Source organism: Pangasianodon hypophthalmus, chromosome 14, assembly GCF_027358585.1.
Source record: "Pangasianodon hypophthalmus isolate fPanHyp1 chromosome 14, fPanHyp1.pri, whole genome shotgun sequence".
NCBI lineage: Eukaryota > Metazoa > Chordata > Actinopteri > Siluriformes > Pangasiidae > Pangasianodon > Pangasianodon hypophthalmus.
The window spans coordinates 7,316,986-7,341,379 of NC_069723.1; the positions used below are offsets into that span (position 1 = coordinate 7,316,986).

At 38.6% G+C, this 24,394-nt stretch overlaps 1 protein-coding gene across 13 annotated transcripts; it reads left to right on the plus strand.

Moving 5' to 3' along the window:
- The first annotated feature begins 555 nt into the window (after window positions 1–555).
- picalmb (phosphatidylinositol binding clathrin assembly protein b) lies at window positions 556–23,556 on the plus strand. 13 transcript variants are annotated; one of them, XM_034310767.2, is made up of 24 exons: window positions 556–1,119; window positions 3,933–4,075; window positions 4,171–4,246; window positions 4,396–4,498; window positions 4,752–4,845; window positions 5,026–5,137; window positions 8,226–8,332; window positions 8,415–8,456; window positions 9,030–9,041; window positions 9,185–9,270; window positions 9,523–9,646; window positions 10,634–10,767; window positions 14,754–14,845; window positions 14,995–15,144; window positions 15,702–15,785; window positions 16,065–16,154; window positions 18,194–18,304; window positions 18,482–18,589; window positions 18,708–18,738; window positions 18,815–18,914; window positions 18,997–19,056; window positions 20,751–20,855; window positions 21,101–21,212; window positions 22,246–23,556. In XM_034310767.2, the coding sequence occupies exons 1-23, from the start codon at window positions 990–992 to the stop codon at window positions 21,191–21,193; spliced, it is 2,187 nt and encodes a 728-aa protein (XP_034166658.2). In that variant the 5' UTR covers window positions 556–989; the 3' UTR covers window positions 21,194–21,212; window positions 22,246–23,556. The 13 variants fall into 13 exon arrangements, with proteins under 13 accessions (XP_034166658.2, XP_053095831.1, XP_034166663.2 ...); XM_053239856.1 differs by lacking the exon at window positions 15,702–15,785 and having other exon boundaries at window positions 557–1,119; window positions 18,812–18,914; XM_034310772.2 differs by lacking the exon at window positions 15,702–15,785 and having other exon boundaries at window positions 557–1,119.
- Window positions 23,557–24,394: the final 838 nt, after the last annotated feature.

Genomic DNA, 24,394 nt, shown 5'->3' on the forward strand with positions numbered 1-24,394 from the left:
ATCAAGTCTTACGCATGTCTTTAGAAGAACCTGGGCATGAATCACACAATGATCCTCTTTAATTCTGTAATCAGCCTCCTTACTCTGATTATGTTGCTGTTGAATATTTATGCATTACTTTCCTCCTGGAGAGGAAACAGGCTGAAAGCTATTAGGATCCAAAGTCTAAACTGAAATCACATTTATAGTGTCAGTAAACTAATATTAAAGCCATGAACGCAAATAATTAACATCACTAGCCTAATTTATTTCATGGGAGCCAAGTGAAATTGTTAGGTCAGACTGGAAGAAAGCCTGGGTTATATATTTTTCATGAACGATTAGAGCAAATGCATTAATGATTTCCTTCCTGGCCAAGGTGTGGAGCCTAGTTACGACGGATGAATCTCAAATGGCTTTCACCTGGATGTATAGTAAACTACCTAGGCGGTAAGGGCCATTATTACATACCTAATGTAGTGCATGTACGTAGGGAATAAGGAGAGATTTGGGATTGGGCCATCGCCTGATCCAGGATCAGCCTGTAGCGCAGTGTCCTATATTGGAGGAAGCCGCACAGGCCCGCCATTTCACTGAACGCCTTTCTGGTCCTTTTAACACGCCTGCAGGGTGGCGAAAAAGGAGGAGGGGAAGAAGATAGTGGGATTTGGGGCGAGAAAGGGATGGGAGATGAGTCAAAAAAAAGCTGTGAAATGGTTTCCGTCGGATTTTTTTATTATTTTTTTTTAACAATGTAACGGTTTAGTAACGTTAGCATTTATTAGCTTTGGGATTTTTCGTCTCAGTGCGTGAACTGGAGCTGAGGCTTCGTTTCTTCTCAGCCTGACATATATACCTCTCTATTTCATTTCTCTTTTCTCTTTCGTACCCTGTTCTACGACCAGGAGTCAACCACGGACTGAAAACACACAAGACGACATATTAGTGTTGTCGTTGTTTGGAGAAAAATCCGACATTTTTGCCGCTTGAACCGCCTCGCCGCGCTGAAGATGTCGGGCCAGAGCATTACGGACAGGATCACCGCCGCTCAGCACAGCGTTACCGGCTCGGCCGTGTCCAAAACCGTGTGCAAGGCGACCACGCACGAAATTATGGGCCCTAAAAAGAAACATTTGGATTGTAAGTATTTCACACAGCTGACAGGCTACAATTTGGCGCAGTAAAGACGGAAAGATGCTCGAGATTCCCGCTTTGCCTTGTATTGTTATGGCGACGTTAACAGTGGCCACAATGGGCAGCTAAGCTAATAGTGAGCCTATTATAATAGTTACAACAGTTACACATTGATTATCTCACATGATCTTTAGCAGGAAGTAAGAGATCTGCCCATAAATAGGCTGTTATAACCAGTTATAAGCTATTTACAAGGATGAGATTGGTTATAAATGTAGGCCCAGGTATAGGCTATGTAGACAAAGATGAAAATAATCTCTGGAGGATTTTCCATTGCAGGAAACAGAGTCAGCTTCCCATCTGTTAAGGACTGAATCTCAGACTATGAGAGCCAGGTTACATTTCAGGTAGTACTCTACATTCTGAGTGCTCCTGACTGCCAGCAGGAGATACAGGTCCAAATCACAAATCACTGACACACATTTTCTCAGTTTCCTCTATCCATGTTGTTGTTGGAAGTCACTTCAGTGTTAAAGAGATGCTCATATGATTGCATTTCTGTCTGGACAGCTTGTGCACTATCCTTTAGAGTGGTTCACAATCCATGTCCAGTACATCGCAGAGATTATATTATCCAGCAGACTGAGATTACATTTATCCATTTGGCAGATTTTTTTTTTTTTTTTTTTTTAATCCACAGCAGCATCGAAGTAAGGCAGTTTAGAGTTTTGCTCAACATTGGCTGGGATTTGAGCTCACATCCTTCACTAAGACAAAGCCTTAACTGCTTAACTTTAACTTTTCACTGCTCCAAGAGTTTTCCATACTTTACAACATCTGAGAGAGCCCATGTGTGGATTATGTCTGGGAGCCTGTCTATAAAAGTATATGAGCATGGAAAATGCAAAAACATTCAAAGCATGTAGTCCACAGGACTAGAATTGGGTACGATTTATTTAGTCACAGGGATACTGCGATGTCGTGATGTCTGTCAATGGCCACCGATTTCTTAAGTCCTGGTTACGTGTATTGCATCCATAAATACACATATTTTACTTACGTACTGTATACTTGTGTAACGCTGTGTGAGTTGTCTGGTGGTGGACAGCGTGTATTGTGTCTGTAACGCTAGTCCGCTCGTAACAGACTTTTGCATCTTGAAGTTACTGGACTCAAAGCAGCTTCAGCTAATAGTAAACGTTTTAACAAATTAACGTTTTCAGTAGTTGTGTTTTTTTAACTATCATCCCCCACCACAAAACTGTTTCCTTCATTGCTGGACTACTAATATTGATTCATTTCTTGTCTTGTCCACTGCTGTCTGTACTATTCTTGTATTGTAATTGCTGTAAAAGGTCTATTACTGTACAACGTTGTTTGGAGTTTTGGTCTATTTTAGTAGCTATAAACCATGTATGGTGAAGGATTGCTTGTCCTCTGAGACAGCAGTCATGTATCAGCATGAATCAAAGTTGGCAGCATTTTCAAGCCAGTCCTGGCAGATGCATTATCAGAAGTCAGGCTTGCTCATTCACAAAGCTAAAAAAGAAGCTCGGTAAATATCGGCACCGTATGAGCAGTTTAATGCGTAAGATTCAGCTCTAAGGGATTTGTTTTGTTCAAATTTATTTAAAAGTTATAATTTTATAATTATATTTATATAATTTATTCAAAGTTAGGCCTTTGCCATTTCCTTGCTTTGTTTTAATGGTTTGGTTGTCAGAAGCCACCATCATTCGGTCTGCATTAGCGTGTAACTATAGTGTTGGGAAGTTGTCTGACGCTGCTGAAGACTTTGGTTTGACATCCCACATTATCTAAGCTGATGTTCCATACATGATGTAATTCTGCATAATTCACATTGTTTTGTGCTTGAATGAAAAGATTATGTCGATTTCTACATGACGCAAGGCATTGTAATTGCTGTATTCTTCAGTTCACCCAGTGTTTTTTGTTTGATAGCACTCTTTTATCATAGTTTAATTACAAATATTTTAAAAATCAATTATTCATGTGAATTAACCCAATGTCTTGGTTGATATCACTCTCTTGTCATATTTTAATTACAAATATTTTAAACAGTCAATTATTCGTATGAATTAAGTAAGGAATAACACAATAATTCATGCCGGAGTGGTGTGATACATTACCACCCTGAACTGAATTATTTTTGTATCACTGCACAGTCTAAAGTGTTTTATTTCTCTTACACCACACAGCGATTTGCCAAAGATTACAAATTTTAATTTATTAATGAACGCTACCCTTGCGCTTTTTAATTGTTTAAACTTGCATTCAGTGTTATTAGTAGGCTTAAGTTACATGAAATGTCTGCTATACAAGTCCCTGTAGTATAATTAATTAACAATAATTATTTTCCAATCAGTCGGCTTAAATGTGGCATATAAATGTGAAGGGCTGTAACAAATATAAACTGTGGAATTAGTTTTGTATAAAAACAAAATGTACTTGGAATTTGTGGATTAAACGGAGCTTTATCTCTGTCTAAATCACACAGAGGTTGCCATTAATTAACATTTATCTTAACAAGTCAAAGTTAAAGGGGTGAAACTTCACTGGCCTCATTAAACTATGAAATGTCTATGCATATTTTACTATTGCATTGAAGAAATATCTAGCCCCTGTCATGAAACGTATTTAGTACTGCTTTTTTGACTCCTATCTTAAAAACAGTTTTGTGCACTGTGCTCTGTGGTGCAACACTAACTGCACTAACATCACACCAAAGTATGTTTCTTTGGTTATTATGAGGTATACAACCTCTTACTGACTCTTGTATTGTTTTTTCTCCTTTATAGATCTCATCCACTGTACCAACGAGATGAATGTGAACATTCCTCAGCTGGCTGACTCGCTGTTTGAGAGGACCACCAACACCAGCTGGGTGGTCGTCTTCAAATCCCTCATCACGACACACCACCTCATGGTCTACGGCAATGAGGTCAGTGCTGATGTCAGCCATTCCTAACATTCAGGGTTGTTTATTTAAATGTTAATATACTAAGAAACACTGTTCTCTGTCATATTGTTTTGCAGCGTTTTGTTCAGTATCTGGCCTCCAGGAATACGTTATTCAACCTCAGTAACTTTTTGGACAAAAGTGGACTACAAGGTACTGCGTGACATTTCCAGGAATTAACTCTATTCAATAAATATGTAACTTGCCAGTTAAATTAGATTATTAGACTAGGTATATAATGATGGAATGTCTGACAGGGTTGATTGTGTAGACAAAGATTCTTTGTTTCTGGTCTGTCATAGGTTATGACATGTCAACATTTATTCGGCGGTACAGCCGATATCTGAATGAAAAAGCAGTGTCTTATCGACAGGTGGCTTTTGATTTTACAAAAGTAAAGCGTGGGTAAGACATTTGATGAAATACATATTTTGAAATACAGAAGTTGATGAAATTCTTTTAGTCATCTTATTTTAAAAACATATAAATATAGGAGACTGTAAAGCTTGTTAAATCTCATAATTATGATAAACATTTGCTTTAGAGCCATTATAAAATGCTTACACTGAAAGCGTAGCAATCACTTTGCTAGACGTACAGTATGATCTAATTCTCTGGACAAACCACTGAAATAATGTGTCATAATGTTTTCCTTTAGGGTTGATGGAGTGATGAGAACCATGAATACAGAGAAGCTCCTTAAAACCATCCCGATCATCCAGAACCAGATGGACGCCCTGTTAGACTTCAATGTGAGTTTAGCACGATACCGAATGTCATATTCTGTTCTCGATCTCCCTCCTGATGTGTTTACTATTCATACAGCCTGTACCATTTTCCATCAGGTTTTTTTTTTTTTTAAGTTAATACAGATTTACTGTTTAGCAGCAAATCTTTCTGTGAGGAAAATCAAATTATTGTTCTATGTCCAGGTCAATGCCAATGAGCTTACCAATGGAGTTATTAACGCAGCCTTCATGCTCCTCTTCAAAGACTCAATCAGGCTTTTTGCAGCTTACAACGAAGGGATAATCAACCTGCTGGGTAAAGCTTGCCACACATCCACACATGCCAGGAAGAATGAATTCAGTGTTTCATGCTTTTATCGCACATTCACAACAAACGTTTCTTCTTCTTATTATTATTTAATAACAGTGTTATTACTTCAGCATAATTATTATGAATAGAATATAACATTATGTAGTAGAGTTGCAAAAGTATTCTAATTTTTTTTTTTTTCATTTCTGTCAGTTTTGTGCCATGAAATTGTAGCTTTTTTATATTTCTCTTGATGGATTGTCTTGCACTCTCTTAAGTTCCTTGGACAATGCTTAAAGAAAGTAATTATACCCATACCCCAGATTCCTATAGATATCGTTTGAATTATTTAGCAAATCACTGCAGCACTGTCTAAACACGATTACTGTAATGCGGCTTTGTGGATTGCAGTAAATGTTTAAATAGAATCAAATTCAGAACAAAACAATACATATAATTATTAGCAAATTGTATTGTATTTATTTTAAAGCTTACTTTTGTCGCAGTTTGAAATCTTAAAGCTAAGTAATCAAGGATTCAGTGAATGGATTGATTTCATAGGCTTAAATATGATTGTGTGTAGCATAATGAGAATATTGTGTTCCCCATTGCTTGAGATGTCAATAATGTGAATTGATCCCCATTGAAAGATGTGCGTCCTCTAACTCTGTGTTGTAAAAAGAGCTGCTACGGGACAATCATGAAGCTTGAATCATTCAGAAAGAAAGCCTAGAATCAAATTAGAATCGTGGTGGATATAAAATATCTACACGCCCATGTTGAAACTGCAGGTGAAAAAAAAAAGAAAATAAAGATAAATCATGCAAATCTTTTCCCACCCTTTAATGTGATATAGCAACCAACACAATTCAAGTGAAAAACAAAGAATTGAAAGTGTGCAAAGAAGTGTGCACTACATTTGCTTGTAATACAGCACTCTTTGTTTTTTTGGGTAAGAGTCTACCAGTCTTGTTTTGGCAATTTTATTCTACTCTTCCTCGCAAATATGCTCCCAGTCTATCAAATTGTGAGGGGATCTTTTGTGTACAGCCCTCATCAAGTCACTCCACAGGTTTTTTGATAGGATTTAGGTTGATCTTTTTATTCATTCCTTTGTTGACTTGGATTTGTGCTTTGGGACGTTATCGTGCAAAAGGTGAAGTTTTTCTTCATCTTCAGATGCCTAACCGAGGCCTGCAGATTTTTTATCAAAATAGATTGGTATTTAGAGCTATTCATGATTCCCTCTATCTTGATTGAGCCCCAATCCCCGCTGAAGAGAAGCAGCCCCATAGCATGATGCTGCCACCACCATGCTTCACCATCAGTATGGGGTTCTACTTTTACCTAGTATAGTAATTCAACCACAATATAGTTATAGTGTTTAACTTTGAGTAAGTTGAGTAAGTTTTTTTTTTTTCCCTAAAATGTTACTGTTTGTTTTTGACATGAATTTTTTTTGGTTGCTCTATCACATTAAAGGGGGAAAGAGATCTGACATGATTTATCTTGGTTTCATTTTTTACATCACAAAAACCTGCAAATTGTGTGTAGCCTTTTTTATAAACATGGTATTGATATAATAATAATAATAATAATAATAATAATAATAAAAACTTTGTAATGTGTACCCCTCGGTCATGCAGATTATTCCGATGGTTGTAAATTGCAAAACAATACATACTCAGGGACAATTTCTCTATCCTCTACCATTACCATAGTCTTCTCAGCACTACAGAAATGTTACTACCGAACAGTTTCTGAGTACAAGGTGAAAACTTTATTTTAATGATCGCTATGAGAGGGGCAAGTCTTTCCAACAGCTGATAGTGTAGTTAGCTATCTGAGCAGTTAACTAGGAGAAAGCAGGTTTATTAATGCGGCTAGTTACGGAAAAGGATACGGAAAGGTTACGGAAAGAAGGTAGCACCTGAAAATGTCAAAGAATAGTAGCTGATAACTAGTACTGCAAGCAGTAAAAAGTAATAATGTTAAACGTCCTGTACATAGCACCTTTCTCACACTACAAGTCACACTTTAACTGAAAGACAAAACAACAAAGGCAAACAAAAACAGTGAAGCACACAAAGCTAACAGTCCAAAACAAATGGTAGAAAACAAAATACACAGTCCCAAACCAACAATTAGGCTAGTCCTGAGACAACAAATCAGAAAAGTGTGTGCACCACAGTGAACCTTTTTCCAACACAAATAATAAAAAAGAAGAAAACGCTCCCTGATTGTTGGGCTAGTTTCAGGTGTTTGTGTGCAGATGTGGAGATGTAGCTGGGTGGAAATTTTGCTGAGACTTGGCAACTCTGCACACCAGTGCAGCTTCCTTGGCCAGAGAACTAATGTTTAATTAGCCATTTTTAATATTGTTATATTCTAAGGCACAGCTTTTGTTCCAATATATGCTGCACTGTGTCCTTTATTAGGGTCTCAAATTATTGTACTTCTATATCATTCAGAGTTTTAAACAATTGAAAATAGAAACCTGACACACATATTCAGGCAATGCTTATGTTTACTGTATCAAAAATGTATAGTATCAAGACACCACCATATTGAAATCATATTGAATTTGAATTTTGTGTATCATTACACCCCTACTAGCTACCCAGTTACTGAACAGCAAAAGTGTATTACCTGTTCAGCTAAAAACAAAAACAAAACAAAACAAAAAAACCCACATTTTTATTACATCTCATAAAATTGCCACCTCCTGTTTTTTTTTAAGGATGGCCACTATGATTGTTTTGCTCACTGACTGTCTACAGTTTAGGTATTGTTTGGTATTAAGACTCCTTTTATAATATTTCTGGTTCAGTGCTAGCCTCATAAGAATGTTGATAGTACATACCTATGAGTGTGAAAACTGAAGCGAAACCCGACCTGATTTCCCAGGGTGACTTGCAACAGCACAAAGACACTGTGTTTTTGTTTTTCTCTAATGATTCAGTAATGCTTTAATTCTTACAACATTAAGTACTGCAACTTAAAAGTTGGACATTAGTTGTTATTAGATATTTTTTTCCATTGCCACAACAGTGCAGATTTTATATTTTATGAAATGTCTACGTTCCATCCACAGAGAAGTATTTTGACATGAAGAAGATTCAGTGCAAAGAAGGACTGGACATTTACAAGAAATTCCTCACCAGAATGACCCGCATCTCTGAGTTCCTCAAAGTGGCAGAGGTGACTTTCTCTTGCTGTAGTGTGATGAAAAAGTGTTAAAGGTGAGCACTGTTGTAACACTCATGCTCTTGTCCTTTGACAGCAGGTGGGGATAGACCGAGGGGACATTCCTGATCTCTCTCAGGTAAAACCACGTGTATCTGTTGTACACTAGCTTCTTAGAGAAGATCTAGAGCAGGGGTGCCAAACTCCAGTTTATTTTTGCTCTTTTTCCCTGCAATAACTTTATTTTGCTGTATTAGTAACTGACTTTAGTGTTCTCCAAATCTCCGCTATTATAATTTTCTTCAGTGGACTAAAGTGAAAAAAAAATTGCATGAAAGCTTACTAAAGATATGCATGTAACTGAAAAATCTTCACTTTGCTTTTCTTAACTTTCCACTACAGCAAATAAAGGTGTTTTGAGTGCAGCTGTAACTAGGTGATTGGAAAACTACTCTATGAAAAAATGTTTGTTCATTACGTTACAGTGTAAAAACAGCCATGATGCAGTTATAACAGTCAATTCAGTCAATACAAACTGAACCCAATCAACACTTTAAAGCCCTAAAATTACAGTATTATGGCATGGGCCTGTTAGCCAAAGATAAACAGTGAATAAATTAGATGCTTTTAAGTCCAAAATATGGATCTCTGATCAATACCACCTTTATATTCTGTATCTATCCTTATGTTTCCACTTCCTGTCTACCTTCAGTTTACAGTATGTGTAAGTACTTCTTTACTCACTTCTTTCTGCACTTGTTTTCTGCTACCTTTTGTGGTTAATTTTTTTTTGTTTGTGACATTTATTGTCTGGTTAATGTTTCCTGAACACATGGCTGAACTGAATAATTGCTTGCTTTGCTTTAGGCTCCCAGCAGTCTCCTGGATGCTTTAGAGCAGCACCTGGCCTCTTTGGAGGGCAAAAAGGTCAAGGATTCCACCGCGGCCAGCAGGTAGGCTCCGCAGTCATGGTTTTCAGAATCAGCATGATTTCATTAACCATTTTTAACTCTTCATGAGAATAAGGTTTTATGAATTCCATCAAATCTGCAATCTTGAGAACATGGTGGTAGTATGTTGTAGTAAAATGAATACTATGCGTAATATTTTTATGTAGCAAGTTAATCATTGTAGCTGTAAAATGCAGACAGTAATATGCAGAGAGCTGTAATATGCAGTAATGTAACTGTATTTGGCTATCGCAGGGCAAGCACACTTTCCAATGCTGTATCGTCCCTGGCGAACACTGGCATGTCTTTCACCAAAGTGGATGAGAGAGAAAAACAGGCAGCCCTGGAGGAAGAGCAGGCACGTCTGAAAGCACTGAAGGTGACTAATCAGAACACAGCTAAATTTACAGGGATAATATGAAAGTATGACTCTTCCTGAAAACTTATGTGTTGTTGCAGCTGTTGATATAATTCTGCTATAGTTAAAAGTTTGAACACAACTGCTTATACAAGGGTTTTCTTTATATAATGTTTACTATTTTCTACTATTTTAGAATAATAATGAAGAAATTAATACTATGAAATAACACATATGGATTTATGCAGTGACCTAAATAAACAAATCTGGTGTTAAACAAGTGTTAAACAAATCAACACTGCTTTCTATTTTCAATTGTAAAAATTGTTCCTGATGAACTAGATTCTTCTCAACCAGCTTCATGAGGGAGCTTGATTGTTGGCTGCTACTCCTCAATTTTCTTGCCTGGGGAAACAACTTAGTTCTAGGTAAAAACAGTGGTGCGGTGGGTAGCACTGCCACTGCAGAGCTCCAGGATCCCCGGGTTCAATCCTGAGCTCAGGTTACTGCCTGTAGGCATGTTCTCCCAGTGTGGGTTTCCTCTAGGTTCTCTGGTTTCCTCCCACTTCCCAAAAACATGTAGGTAGATTGGCTATGATAAATTGCCCCTAGGTGTGAATGAGTGTTTGTATGTGTGTATGCGGCTGGTGCGGTGAGATGGACTGGAATCCCATCCATGTTATATTCATGCCTTGCACCATAGGCTCCACCACAACCCTGACAAGAATAAAGTGGCTAGTGAAGATGAATGAATGATGAAAAGTGAAATAAAGCCAACTTATAAAAAATACATTTTGACTCACAAATTAATTCATACTTCGGCATTAACTTTACTATTTACCTAGAAACAGATTTCAAGCATAAGACTTTATTAAAATGTCTTTAAGACAATTAAAAATATATGTACAGTTTAATATGCAACACTTATAATTGGTAGTATTGTTTTTGACTGGCAGCTACACTGTAATGTTTTTCCCTCTATCATTTATCTGAACTGTGTCTCTCCAGGAGCAGAGGTTGAAAGAACTCTCCAAGAGGCCCTCATTTGCCACCACAGACACATCTCCGGTGTCCACCACAGCGGCCAGCATCAATACAGCTCCTGTCATTGACCTGTTCTCCACCCCGAGCTGCTCAAATGGGTGAGCCTTTTGGAAATATTTGTCCAGTTTTTACCACTTATACAATGAATATGGAATGTGTTTTTTTAATCAGATGTGTTTCAGAAGTATTCGAGCAGTCAAGGTTTTTACATTTAAGTAGAAAAAAATGTATTATATATGTAAATGTATAACACACATGTACATAAAGCAGAACCGAGGCTGTTTGCTCTTCAAACAGTGGCATGCCACATTTTGGAAAATGTCTTTGCAAAATAGACAGAACAGGGCTCAGGTGTGGCATATTAGTCATTACCCCTCTGGCTTGTTCCCAAACACCTCCCTCCCAGGGCAGACCCATGCCAAACCATGCTCCCACCTGCCACATACCCCCAACACTCAACTCAGGCCAGGGCCCATCCTGTCTGCAACCAAAAAAGTCCGCCACTACCAACTGCTTCCCTGGCCTGTGAACCACTGTGAACTTAAAAGGCTGTTGTGATGGATATCAGCAACTGATCCACATGTTGGCATCCTTCATATAGTTCAGCTACTGCAGGCAAGAGTGGTCTGAACCATGGATGAAAGGTTGCCCCAATAAGTAGTCCTGGATGCCAGACACTGATGGCCAGACACTCATTTCTGATGGCGCTGTGCTTTGACTCAAACACTGAGAGCTTTTCACTAATGGACTGCACCAGGCAGGCCTCACCCTCCAACACCTGAGACAGAAAAGTTGCCAGTCCTCAGCCTGACACATCATTCTGCACACAAAGTGGATAGAAAGTCCAGGGACTGAAGCAGGGTTCCATACAGAGAGCTCCTTTAACACTAACAAAGGCCTGCTGGCACTGCTCTGATCAATAGCTCTCCCATTTTAGTGAGATCAGTCAGCAGGCTAATGAGGTCTGAATAATTAGGCACATACCTATGATAATATCTCAACAGCCCCAGGAATTGTCTCATTTCCTTTTTGGCCTTGGGTCAGGGACATGCTGCAGTCAGAACAGTCTGATCAATTTGGGGATGCACCTGACAAAGACTCAAGTTGAAGCCTAGACTGTACCTCCATCCATCAAGTCACACACTTCTCTGGGTTTGCTGTGAAGATGGCTTGTGTCAAGGATGTTAGGGCTGCCTTCACATGCTTCATATGCTGCTGCCAATCACTTCTATAGATCATTATGTTGAATAAAACTAGTCATGCCTAGCCAGGCCAGGGGCTCATCAGTGCAAACCGTAGGATCAGCATCAAATTTAGATATACACTGTATGGCCAAAAATTTGCAGATACTAGACCATCGCACCCATATGTGTGCTTTCCCCAGATTGTCACAGAGTTGAACACACACAGTTGTATAGGATGTCTTTGTATGCTATAGCATTACAGTTTTCTTTTACTGTAACTAAGCGGCCTAGCCCAAACCTGTTCCTGTATGACAGTAACCCTGTGCACAAAGTGAGGTCCATTAAGACATGGTTTGCCAAGGTTGATGTGGAAGAACATAAGTGGCCTGCACAGAGCCCTGACCTCAACCCCACTGAACACTTTTAGGACGAACTTGAATGCTCTCCTTTGGGATGAACTTGAACGCTGCCTCGCCTGACATCAGTGCCTGACCTCACTTTGGGTTAATGGGCAAATCCCCACAGCCACATCTAGTGGAAAGCCTTCCCAGAAGAGGAGAGGTTATTATAACAGGAAGGTGGGGAACAAATTTTCGAATGAGATGTTCAAAAAGCACATATGGGTGTGGTGGTCAGGTGTCCACAAACATTTGGCCATATTATGTAGCATTTAGTTTGTACATTCATAAACTGGCTGCCCCATCTGCCTTGGGCACAAGCACAATAGGGCTGTTCCAGTCCCATCACTAGGCTTTTCTCTAATTTGTCCTAAACCATTTTGCTTTTGAGCAAGCAGTATGCTTGAATGTGAATAGCTACACCAGGGCGAATCCAAATGAAATTGTAGGGGAAACTGTGACATAGTGCTGAACACTATCCCAAACTGTTTCTGTTTTTTTTAAATCATGAAAGACCACAGAGCCAATCACAATACAGTGCACAGCTCCACTAGCCAATTATATCAATTCCATACCAGTTCTTTTAAAGGGGATCTCGATAATGGAATGAAGGTACACTGACACATTTGGGATGAATGGTGGATTCACCACATTTGTGGTATGATGCACACTGTTGACCACAAATATCTGGCCAGTAGACAAGCCATTAAGGAGTGTAGTATTCTATCTACCTCCAGGTGTCTGATTATGGGATTATAATGAGCTGTGCGGAAAGAGCATTCCCCTGCAGCTTTTTGGGACCAAAAGCTGGGTTCCAGTTTCTCCTGTCTGAGGTTCCCAAATCATTCTATACAGTGTGTCATTAATAACTGAAAAGTGGTGTGATCTCAGCTTCAACATTTCGACCGTCAGTCACAATGACCTGTTCAAAAGCATTCTTCAAAAAATGTTCTGCAGCTGCTCCAGAGGGAAATGTGTCTTGCACTCAGGAGAGGCTTCCATCTGGCCACTCTGCCATAAAGCCCGGGTCAGAGGAGTGTTGCGGTGATGGTTGACCTTCTGCAAGTTTCTCCCATCTCCACATGGTATCTAGAGCTCAACCAGAGTGAACATTGGATTCTTGGTCACCTCTCTTACTAAGGCCCTTGTCCCCCGGGCGGCCAGCTTTAGGAAGAGTCCTGATTGTTCCAAACTATTTCCATTTAAGAATTATGGAGGCCACTGTGCTCTTGGGAACCTTCAGTGCAGCAGAATTTTTTTGTAGCCTTGCCCAGATCTGTACCTCTACACAATCCTGTCTCTGAGCTCTGCAGGCAGTTCCTTTGACCTCATGACTTGGTTTTTGCTCTGATATGCATATTCAGCTATTAGATCTTATATAGACAGGTGTATGCTTTACCAAATCATGTCCAATCAATTGAATTTTCCACAGGTGGACTCCAGTCAAAGTGTAGAAATATCTCAAAGATGATCCAGAGAAATGGGATGCACTTGAGCTAAATTTCAAGTGTCATAGCAAAGGGTCTTAATACTTAGTTATCACAGATCTGTTTTTTGCTTTGTCATTATGGGGTATGGAGTGTAAAAAATAATTTAAAGCATTTTAACATAAGGTTGCAACATAACAAAATGTGAAAAAAAAACCGAAGGGGTCTGAATACTTTCTGAATGCGCTGTAACTGTGATGCCTCAGGAAACAAAGGGGAGAAGAGAAAGAAACTAATGAGTATTTTGGGAGAATTATGACCAGGCGACATGCTGTACATGTGCTTAAAGCACACCAAGCTCACCTAGCAGCAAGTGGGCTCCCTTCTGCGTGGCAGGGGCACAGGTCCATTCCAAAAGTAGATTTTCTACCTCAAACACAAGCACCTCTAATTTCACTTCATGGAAGTTTATTTTTTCTCATAATTTGCATTTTTTCCCTTGCATCTTGCTAAAGCTTGCGTCCTGCTAATGCTTTTCTTTTATTGGCTCACCCGCCTAAATTAGGACATGTTTCATGTAACTGAGATTTACGTGAGGGTAAACTGGGGTGTGACGTATACATATAATATGTAAATTAGACACTAGGTGGCAGGAGATTCCACACAGCTGAAAGATTTCGATCAGCTTCAAACAATCAGCTTCAGAGGATTCATTTTCTTTCAAATATACAAAATTCATGTCATTCTGGGTGCTTGTATCTTTGCTTGTTTCTACACTGCTTTGATGATTAAGGGCCACTGTTTCTTTGAATAGTGTTGGTAACTGTGATTCTCAGTAGTTCTAACCTTTAACTACATCTGAATCAATATAGTTATTGAGTAATAATATCAAATTAAAATGTAGCAATTCTAATAAAAATGATAAATTAATATAAGCAATAATGAAATTGTAGTACTACTGTTTTGGTAAATGTCCTATTACTTCCAGAACAACCTACATATTAGTGAAATCATATTCAGGTTATTTTGGCCAGCGATTAAATTGCTTTTAAAGACTTTATTCCTTTATTCTCAGCACCTTGAAGATGGAGAATGACCTCTTTGACTTGAACAGCACCTTCCAGCCATCCATGCAGCCTGGGCCCTCACTATCCACACCATGGGGAGGTAGTGTAAATGTTCCGCCATCTTTGTGTGTTAGTGTCAGAGATTCTGCACGATCTAGTCTTTTCCATGTTTTCATTCTGATGTCTTTCCTGTTTGACTGTGCTATTCTTTTCTTCCTCTTTCTCTGTCTTTCCCCTTTGCCTGCTCAGATCCCTTTTCTTCTTCTGAAGCTGTCGAAGGCTCCATCCCAACCCTAAACCCTTTTCTAACCAAACATGTTGATCCTGCTCATCCACCTGCTGTGTCATCTGATGGTGTTAGTTTTCCCTCTAGGACATCAGGTCATGAGCTATTCGGTGGTAAACACACTTTGCTTTCCTCCTCCTGCACTATATAGTTTGTGTTATGAGCACCCTATTACCATTAACACCACACTGCTGTCAGTTTATGAGTTATTAGGTAGTAAACACATTTGCTGTCATTCTCCTACACTATGTATTTCCTTTTAAGCACAGAGCGCTCCCTATTGCCATTGCCAATGCATTTGACTTAAAATGACAATTGATTCAGGTGTTACTGAAATCATTACAGAAATATGTCATGTTGGTTTATAACAGATAAAGAAAATGGTGGTCTTTGTTTCAACATACATGGTGAATGATAAATATTGTTTCAGACAGTGCAGTGTATTATAATCTGCCTGTTATGATAGTCCTATATCCTAATAGCCTAATATTCCTATATCCTTTCCCACTTCTAATTTCTTAGAAGAAGCTGTGATCTAAAAAAAAAAAAAAGCTACAATAACACCACTATAGCAACTAATAACCGTTTATTTATTGATAAGCATATAATCTAGTTAAAAGATCTGGGTACTGTAAAGTGAAAAGTGATTTTCTTTCCTTTTCCACTGTAGATCAATACAATCCCTTTATTGATTCAAGCTCATCCGTATCAGCCAATTACAAACGAACAGTGCGGATAGAACACTTAATCTCAGGTAGTATGATGGCAAAACCATCCCTACCTATGTTCTTCAGGAAACATAGGGCACTGAGTCAGTGCAAACGGGATGATCATAAGCACATGATAAGCTTAGCATCTCTACTGAATGCCATTTGTCTTTTGAACAAACATGGATACATAATGCTGACTCGTGATCTGCAAATATTGACCTTGGCTCTAGTGTTCACTCTTCAGACTAACGTAAAATGCATAACTCTTCAAGTGTCTCTAATGTTCGAGATGCTATCTTTCCTTCTCTCCACTCTTGTGTTAGATTCTTTTGGTCAAGCGTCTATGATACAGCATCTCACAAACCCCTCTCCCTTCCCACCTGAGCCTTCCACTGTAGCAGGTCTGTTCCGAGGTAGGGGGCCTGTGACTGCAGCTTGCTTTATCTGTAACTCTTTTTGGCTCCTTATGTCTCCTGTCAGCCCTATTCTATGTCCTGTTTCCCTCTCCTGCACCTCTCCCAGTTTTGTCTGATGTTCCTCTTGCCTGACTGAACACTTATGATTTGTTCAGATCAAAATGACTTGTTCTAAATTCTTACTAAAAGTGGAATAATGCATCCACAATGATTATACTACAAATTGTCACAATTTGCTGACTGAGGAATACAGGTACCAAGTTTATTAATATCAACACAAAAGAAAAATAAGAAGAGAGCAAGGCAATAATGAAAAACCATGAAAAGGGCAAAGAATGGGCAATGAGCAACCGGGTATGACCTAGGCAAATTCAAAAGAGCAGAAAGCTAAATGAGATCAGGGTCAAAATCAAACAGATGTACAGTATCACAGAGAATGATTCTGGAGTAAGGCTTCTTAAGGTTTTAGTGAACAGCTCTGAGTTTATATAAACACATTTATGTAATTAATTAAAAGACAGGTGACTGAGAGCATGGATAGTGGTGAGTTTGTGATGGATCACAAAATAGGGTGTGGAGTCAATCAGCTGTCATGGAAGCTGGCTGGAGATCGTGGGAAATGTAGTTTGAATGTTTAGAAGTTGTACTAGAAGCAGGAACAAATGCCTTTGTGACAGTACCTGAAGAGCACACTCCAGGAACTGGCTCTCTAGCTCAGCTCTTGTGGCAAGGATCTGGGCAACTGGGTTGAAGTGCATGAAACTTCCTCGTTAGGAGTGCATCAGATTTAATGTTCTTGCATCCTGGACTTAGTAAACTAAATAGCAAACTGAAAACAAGAAAAAAAGTGCCCATCTTGCTTGTCTTGGTATGAGGCATTTCTGTGGTCAGTGTGAACAACGAATGGCTTCCTTGGGTCTATGGCCTCACTCCTCTAAAGCTCGTTTTACTGCCAATCCTTCTTGATTACTGGTATCGTGGTTTATTTCAGCTGGTACAAGTTCACATTGGCACAATGAAGGGTAAGGTCTGAATGTTGTATTAAACACTTGTTTGTGAACATTGAAGGCGAGTTCCAGACTAAACTTTTGGTGCTAACTTGTAATAGTGAGGTCAGTAAGGCAGCTGTAGAACAAAAATTCTTAATACTTAATATTACGAATATTCTATGTGGAAGTTTCCCAAGCATCTGAAGGGGCTTTGTATGCCCATTTTCATAAATATTGTTATTAACTTAGAAAAATGTAAGATATATTGGGTATCGTAAAATTAAAAAGATAGTAAAACAGATGAACTAACTTAATGACACTTGCACTGATAATGAACAAAACATAAATGTTAAGTAAAGGCATGGCAGATGTTTGTACTGCTATAGGCATTTAAAGTGCTACATGTACAGTGCTGTGCAAAAGGCATATGTAAAGAAATAAAGCAAAGACGCCTTCAAAAATTAAAAAAAAAAATATGTTTTCTATTTTAAAAATCTATACAGAGCAATAAACAGTAATAAACTAAATAAAATCCATATTTGTCTTGATAACCCTTTGCCTTCAAAAATGCATCAGTAGTCTCAGGTACACAGTTTTATAAGCAAAGTGGCAGTTAAATTTTTCTAAGCATCTTGGAGACCCTGACTGTCACACTTGCTTTTTTTCCCCCCTGACAGTGAGCAGCGAGAAAAATGGTCTCTAAAGCAATGTTACCTTCTTTACTGACATACAAGTGTTTCTCTATAACATTTAATTTTGGTTGGAAAAAATAGTATTTGGAATCTAAAATGTTTCTTACTGACCCAGTAATGCAGATATAAAATGGACATCTAAGACAGCATTAGCATTATAAAAGCTAGGGTGTCTAAGACTTTTGCACAGTACTGTAAGTCCTGTTTTTGTCTTTGTGTGCACAAGCATTTTGAGCTTATCTGTGAATTTTGGTCAGACTCCATTGTGGTCATGTAAAATGACACTATATTCAATTCTACATCTTAGCTCGACTGAAAAAATACATATAAGTAACAATGTTTTTGTCTTTTACAGGATATGGGCCTCCACAGGTTCCTCCTCCACAGAGTACAGGGGAGCTGAATGTTGACTTTGAGTCTGTTTTTGGAAACAAAGCTGCCTCCTCTAGTAACTTGGACACCAATGGTATAGCCCACTTAACTCCATGTACCCATCGCACCACTACTGAAAGTTTCTATTTGTTTGACTGTTCTTTGTGCTTCAGAAAAATATGCCATTCTCTTAAGCCAGGATAAGTCACATATTGAAGCTATACATTTCACTTAGATGGTTTTGTCCCTTGTCATTTTGGAAAACCTTTAGGTGGGATCTTGAAGCCCACAATGGCCAGCTCTAATCAGCCTTCCTCTCAGCACCCAGAAAAGCTCATGTCAAATGACCTAGACTCCTCCTTAGCAAATCTAGTTGGAAGTAAGTTTTTATATATAGAATTACTTAATAGATGTCTATAATGTATGCCTTTGTGCCCATAACTTAGATCCAAACTTATATATCATATCTCTAACAGTATCTTTTTCAATTATTTCAGACTTGGGAATTGGAAATGGCACCACTAAAAAGTAAGTTAATTGTATTTTTAGATGGTTAAACCAAATTCACTTTTAAAGCGCTAACTGACTCTTAATGTGATAGCAGTGATATCCACTGGAACCAGCCAGGAGAGAAGAAACTGACAGGTGGAATGAACTGGCAGCCCAAAGCAGCTCCTTCCACTACATGGAACCCTGTCTCAATGGTAAATTTTGGAGCTTGTTCATATAAGAAGCTTGGCAGAGTAAATTGCTTATGGTCTCACTGGTGCTTGTTTTGTCCTATAGCCTCCATCAGTTATGGCCTTCCCTGCAACAACTCCTACAGGCATGATGGGATATGGCCTGGTACGTATTTTCAAGCTTAATTCTAAAGATTACGAGATTTTGGAAAATATTTAGAAAAATACCACTGCAAGCTGTTTGTGGAAGAAAATGTTGTGGTTTGTGTTCCACTTGTTCATCCATGCATAAAGAGCACAAACACTACTGAAGAAACTAGACACCTGGTGTTGACTAGCTAGCTAAAATATAGGCTCTGGATGAAGGGGTAAGGGTTCTCTGCTCTGCTTTAGTTTTATAGAGTGCTGCTCTGGGCCAGACCATGGACTGAATTTAGTAGCTTTCCCTGAGGCTCTTAGACACAGCACATTTCTGACAAGCTAGTTAAAATATAGTGTAATTAAACATAGTAAATTGTAGTGCCTGGTCTTTTCCTGTGAATTTTGTTTTTAATCAAAAAATGATCATCAAAAAGTTTGGCACAAACTAAATAGTATTAGCAAAAAAGAGGATAAAAAGACACAGATTGGACGAGCAGCAGGCTTGAAACTCATTTTGAATCATTTGGAAATAAATGTTGAGAAACTCACCACCGCCTCCTGTTAGTCACTACTGGCTACCAAAAAAAATTCACGAGTGGGTTACAATACAAGAAGGATCTGTTTAGCAAGGAAAAAACTCAAACTACATCAGTCTTGAATCCCTTTTCTTTTTATAGTACAATATTTCACTCTGTCATTCCTATTTTTTACACTCTCATGCTCTTACTATTCCTCTCGGTTGTCGGCTCCTGCCATTCACCATGTAGTCTGACCTCTTTTGTGCCTGAAATTGGGGCGTGATGCAGATACATGTTTTCACACAAGTCAGCCCAACTCCTCTCTACTCTGGCAGCTCTGTAGCCCCCTGCGCTATTAACTTCAAATACTACAATACGCACAGTCCTGAGATACCATTGATTCATTCGCTTCATTCCAAAGTCACTCAGTTGACGATCCACTCTGCATTCTGAGGTCACAAGCTCTCACTCGGGTCATTCTCCTGCTATAGAGACATAAAAAAAAAACCTCCTTCTCACATCTAGAGGTCCACCGATGTCATCCAGTGGAGGGGCCTGGACATCTAGCAAAAATGGAAGAGTTCTCCCCTTTACACTTCCATAATCACATTCCAGTAATTAGCTGAAGGCAAAAAAAGTGCATCTATTGTCATGTCATGTTAAGCAACCTATCTAAAAGGGGAAAAGGCTATATATAAAAATCCATTTAGACAATTTAATAATCAGGATTATAGTGAAAATATATTACTGTGACGAGGAGGAGGGAGGGGCCAGGCTGTGAGGATGCACGCCTGGCACTGAGTTGTCTAATAAGTGGGAGAGAGTGATACAGGAGTGGCTGGAAACGCCTGAGGGAGAGGGAGAGATGCACGCATGTTTTATGTTTATGCTATGTTTGTGGTTATTGTTATGCTTGAGTTCTGTTTATTATTAAACTTTACGTTAGAGTTCTCTTGGTTCCTGCTTCCTCCTTGCCCATTGTTGAAGTTTGTTACAATTACTTTTTCTTTCCTCTCACCCAAATTTTCAAACAATTTCCTTGCAAAGTTCCTAATTACATTATTTATTCAAGATGTGTTTCCATCACATTGTATTGCAATTGTGTTCTAAACCTCAGTAGAGTATAACAGTTGAAGACTTACTAATTCAAAGTCTAATTTTGAAATGATAGGCTTGTTTCTCAAAGCTTGACTGTGTGTAGCCCCCACAGTTGCCCTCAATGGCCATGATGACGCAGCCCACAATGATGTACACACAACCTGTCATGAGGCCGTCCAACCCATTTGGATCTGTGTCCAGTGCACAGGTATGCATTTCTACTTGTGTATATATAGATTATACCCCTGTGGAAGCTCTTTTGTTAGTGTAATTATGTGCCGTATAGAGAGGGCAGCTCTCTAATAACCCTGGTCCACTGTGTTCACATTGGCCATGAGACCAAAAGATCTCTCTTCCAGACTGCAGGCCTCTCTCCTTTGTGTGTTCCTTCTTTTACCTCTCTGAGCTCTTTCCTTCTCTGTTTCTGTCTTTGTGTCACGGTGTCTACACTAGCCCTCTGCTGCCTCTAGTCCCTCCAGTCAGAGCCCTCTTCGAGCTCCAGGACAAGACCCCTTTGCACAGCTCTCTCTCAAGGATTTCTTGTAGAACCTCATCTCTTGTCTAGGTACTACATGCTCCCCGTGTTTTTAATCTAGGTGCTGCATGACCCCTGTGCTTTTGTGTAGCTACTGCATGGCCCCTACGTTTTTGTCTAGATAATGCATGACTTCTATGCTTTCATCTAGACCTGCAAAAAAGGTTCTCATTTTTGTTCTTTCCCAGCTACCAACTCACCTATACCCGGTAATTGGTCTTCTCGGATTGGGGGTGTTGGAAGCTGGTAGAGGGACAAAAAAAAGAGAGACTGTTTTGCGGTCTTAAGGCCCAGCTATTGATTTGTGGGTTAGCAGAATGTTTTCTGACTATTGATTTTTAATATGTGTAGTACCTTTGGTTCCTAGAACATTGAACCTGTTAGGATTTCTGGGTGACCTTAGAATGCTTTTATGTAATATGCGTGAACATTTTATTTGTATGAATGCTAATACATTCATTCATTCATTCATCTTCAGTAACTGCTGTTTCCAGGTAAGTGTTGCAGTGGCTCTGGAGCCTATCCCGGGAACACTGGAACTGTGAAGTGGCAACACTATGCGCTGCGCTACCGTGCTGCCCAGCATTAATACAAATGTTAATACAGATTTTAAATAATGCTAGTTTTTGTCGAAGTGGTAATGTTATCTGAGCAATGTTTGAAAACTGTGTGAAATAAACCATGTTTACTCTGTTCTCTGCCCATAGCAGGAACAGTCTTCTAAAGTTCCCTGTTGCTTGAGTATTCTGTGCTCCAGTGCTTGCTGACATTCATTGCATTGTCTTCTTTCCAAAATCACAGTGTGACATTTGGCAAACCATTTTATAATATTGAATGAATGATGCACTGAAATGAAATTTTTTGGATGAAAAGTACATTCAGGACTAATTTGGCCAAGAAACCAAAACTCAGCCAAAAATATTCGTTGGCCAAAATTTCTGAATATACTGTACTGGGCCAAGCTGAATGGTCTGGAAATTAAATTACAGCAAGGTAACACTTTGTGTCTTACTTGTATATATTTCATTTGTCTGCAATAAAACCTTGAACGTTTTGCTTGCAGATGCAGTTTATGTAACACAAGCTGAATTCACTCCCTGAGGTCAAAGCATTGTCCAGCGCAGCTCTGTGGTCTGTGCTGTCCTGCTCTTCAGAGGAACCAAACATGTCTAAAATGTCAACGGTGCAGGAACAGAAGGTGTAATAAGACTGAGAGCTTATTAGAATCATTTTGTAATTTGTCTGCGATTTGAAGTGATGCTGCTGTTCTACCCTGATGGGGATTCCTCATGCATTTTATAATCTGTAAAGATAGGTAAATGGGACTGAGAGAGTTTAACATTGTGTGAGAAAATCTATGTTAATATTCCCTGTTGCTGTTTTCTTTGTTCTTTTGTTTTTTTCTTTCTGTTTTTAACAGGGGAGAAAGGCAGGAATCTCCCTAACAGTCAGAAACTCCTAAAGTAAATAGGATACAGTGATGATATTTTACCACTTTGTTTAGTTTTGTCTTTTTAATTATGTTCACAAATAGACCTCACTTGTGTGTTTGTATTTATTTATGGTTTATACTCAAAAAAAAAAAAAAAGAGAATATGTATGAATGTGTATGCCTTGGAAAAACTTTAAATAATTTAACATAACACATGGGTTTTGGATTGTATAAGGCGATTAAAGCAATTAGAGATTTTAAAATAGCTATGTGAAAATTACACCTGTAAGTTAAATGATATAGAACACTAAGTATTCTCTATGTTTCATGTTTAGAAATACTCTTTGTAGATCAAGCATTCACAACCCAGAAGTATTGGGCAGATAAGATTTAGAACCTGGTTTGCTGATCTATATAGCCGATAACCATGCCTAGGGTTTTTGAACTGAGTTGTCTAAGTATCTGCCAGGTGTTGCACTTGGGAAGAGATGTGTTTCTGCATTATGCATGGCATGCCATTGTTTCACCTACACAGTTCAAGATGGCTGCCTCTCTGAATGTGAAGATTTGCCCTCATGTTTCAGACTTGAATAAAGCAAGCCACTTCCCCCAGGACTGCTGGCTGGGCCCACTTGCCTAATTTGATATCGTAATGGACAAAGGTCATATTTATCACTGTATATCTATCATGTAAAATACAAAAAGAACGTCTTGACCAAAAGAAACATTGAGCGCTGTTGACCAGTGCGTTATGTATATACTGAATACTGGGTGTTTAGCTAAGGATGGATTGAAATGTGAAAGCAATTCGATTGAATCTGACTTTATTGACGTTCTGCTGAATATTGTCGTCCTCACAGATTGTTTTCTTTTGTTTACATATTTAAAAAATGTAAGAAAACTAGTGTAATTTTTTTCAAATAAAGTGCAGCTTCCACAACACATGCTGTCATCTTTTTATTTGTGAGCTTGTAGGTTTTTTTTTTGGGTTTTTTTTTTTCTTGTCGAGTGAAGTTTCATTGTCATTCCAACAGAAATACCTCCAGAATCCTTTTGAAACAAACAAGACAATACAGGAGGTCTGAGCACAGGACTATATAAATGTGAAATATTATGCCAAGTGTAAGGTCAGTATACAAAACAAATTTCCAGTAAAACAAGTCCATACACATAACAACACAGTACACGTGTTATTGACTGTGACAGAAACATAAAATGTATATGGGTACAAATACTTCTCCCTGGTCATCTATACTGCAGAAATAAAATCTGGATAGCCGAATTTACTGTATGCAATTACAGAAACACTGGTTTTGATTACTTAAGGACTTTGCTGAACTTAAATCTAGCTACTGCCTTACTGTCTCAGGTGTGCAAATGCTGATATGTGTTTCACCAATCAGTTCGTAAGTCTGCTGCTTGAGAGGCCGATTCAGGCAATGCCTTTGTTTTCTGTCTTTTTAGACAGTCAGCTCCAAAATTGTTGACGTACAGTTTGTATGTATTTCTAGTTCACTTGAGGTTTTTATTATGTATTACGTTGTTATTATATTATTTAGCTGTTGTTAATTAGCTTTAGTTGATGTTTGTCCATGTTCCTTGGTAAACAGCAACTAATTTATCATTAGTATCCAAAAAGTCCATTTTGAAGTTTGCAGGAAATATTAGAGGATTTGCACTTTTTTTTTTTTTTTTTAATTTAAGAGATGTGCAAATATGGCGGTGAATCATTGATGCTTTGGGGCAGTTGGTGGTCCATCTTGAAGACTGATAGCATCAT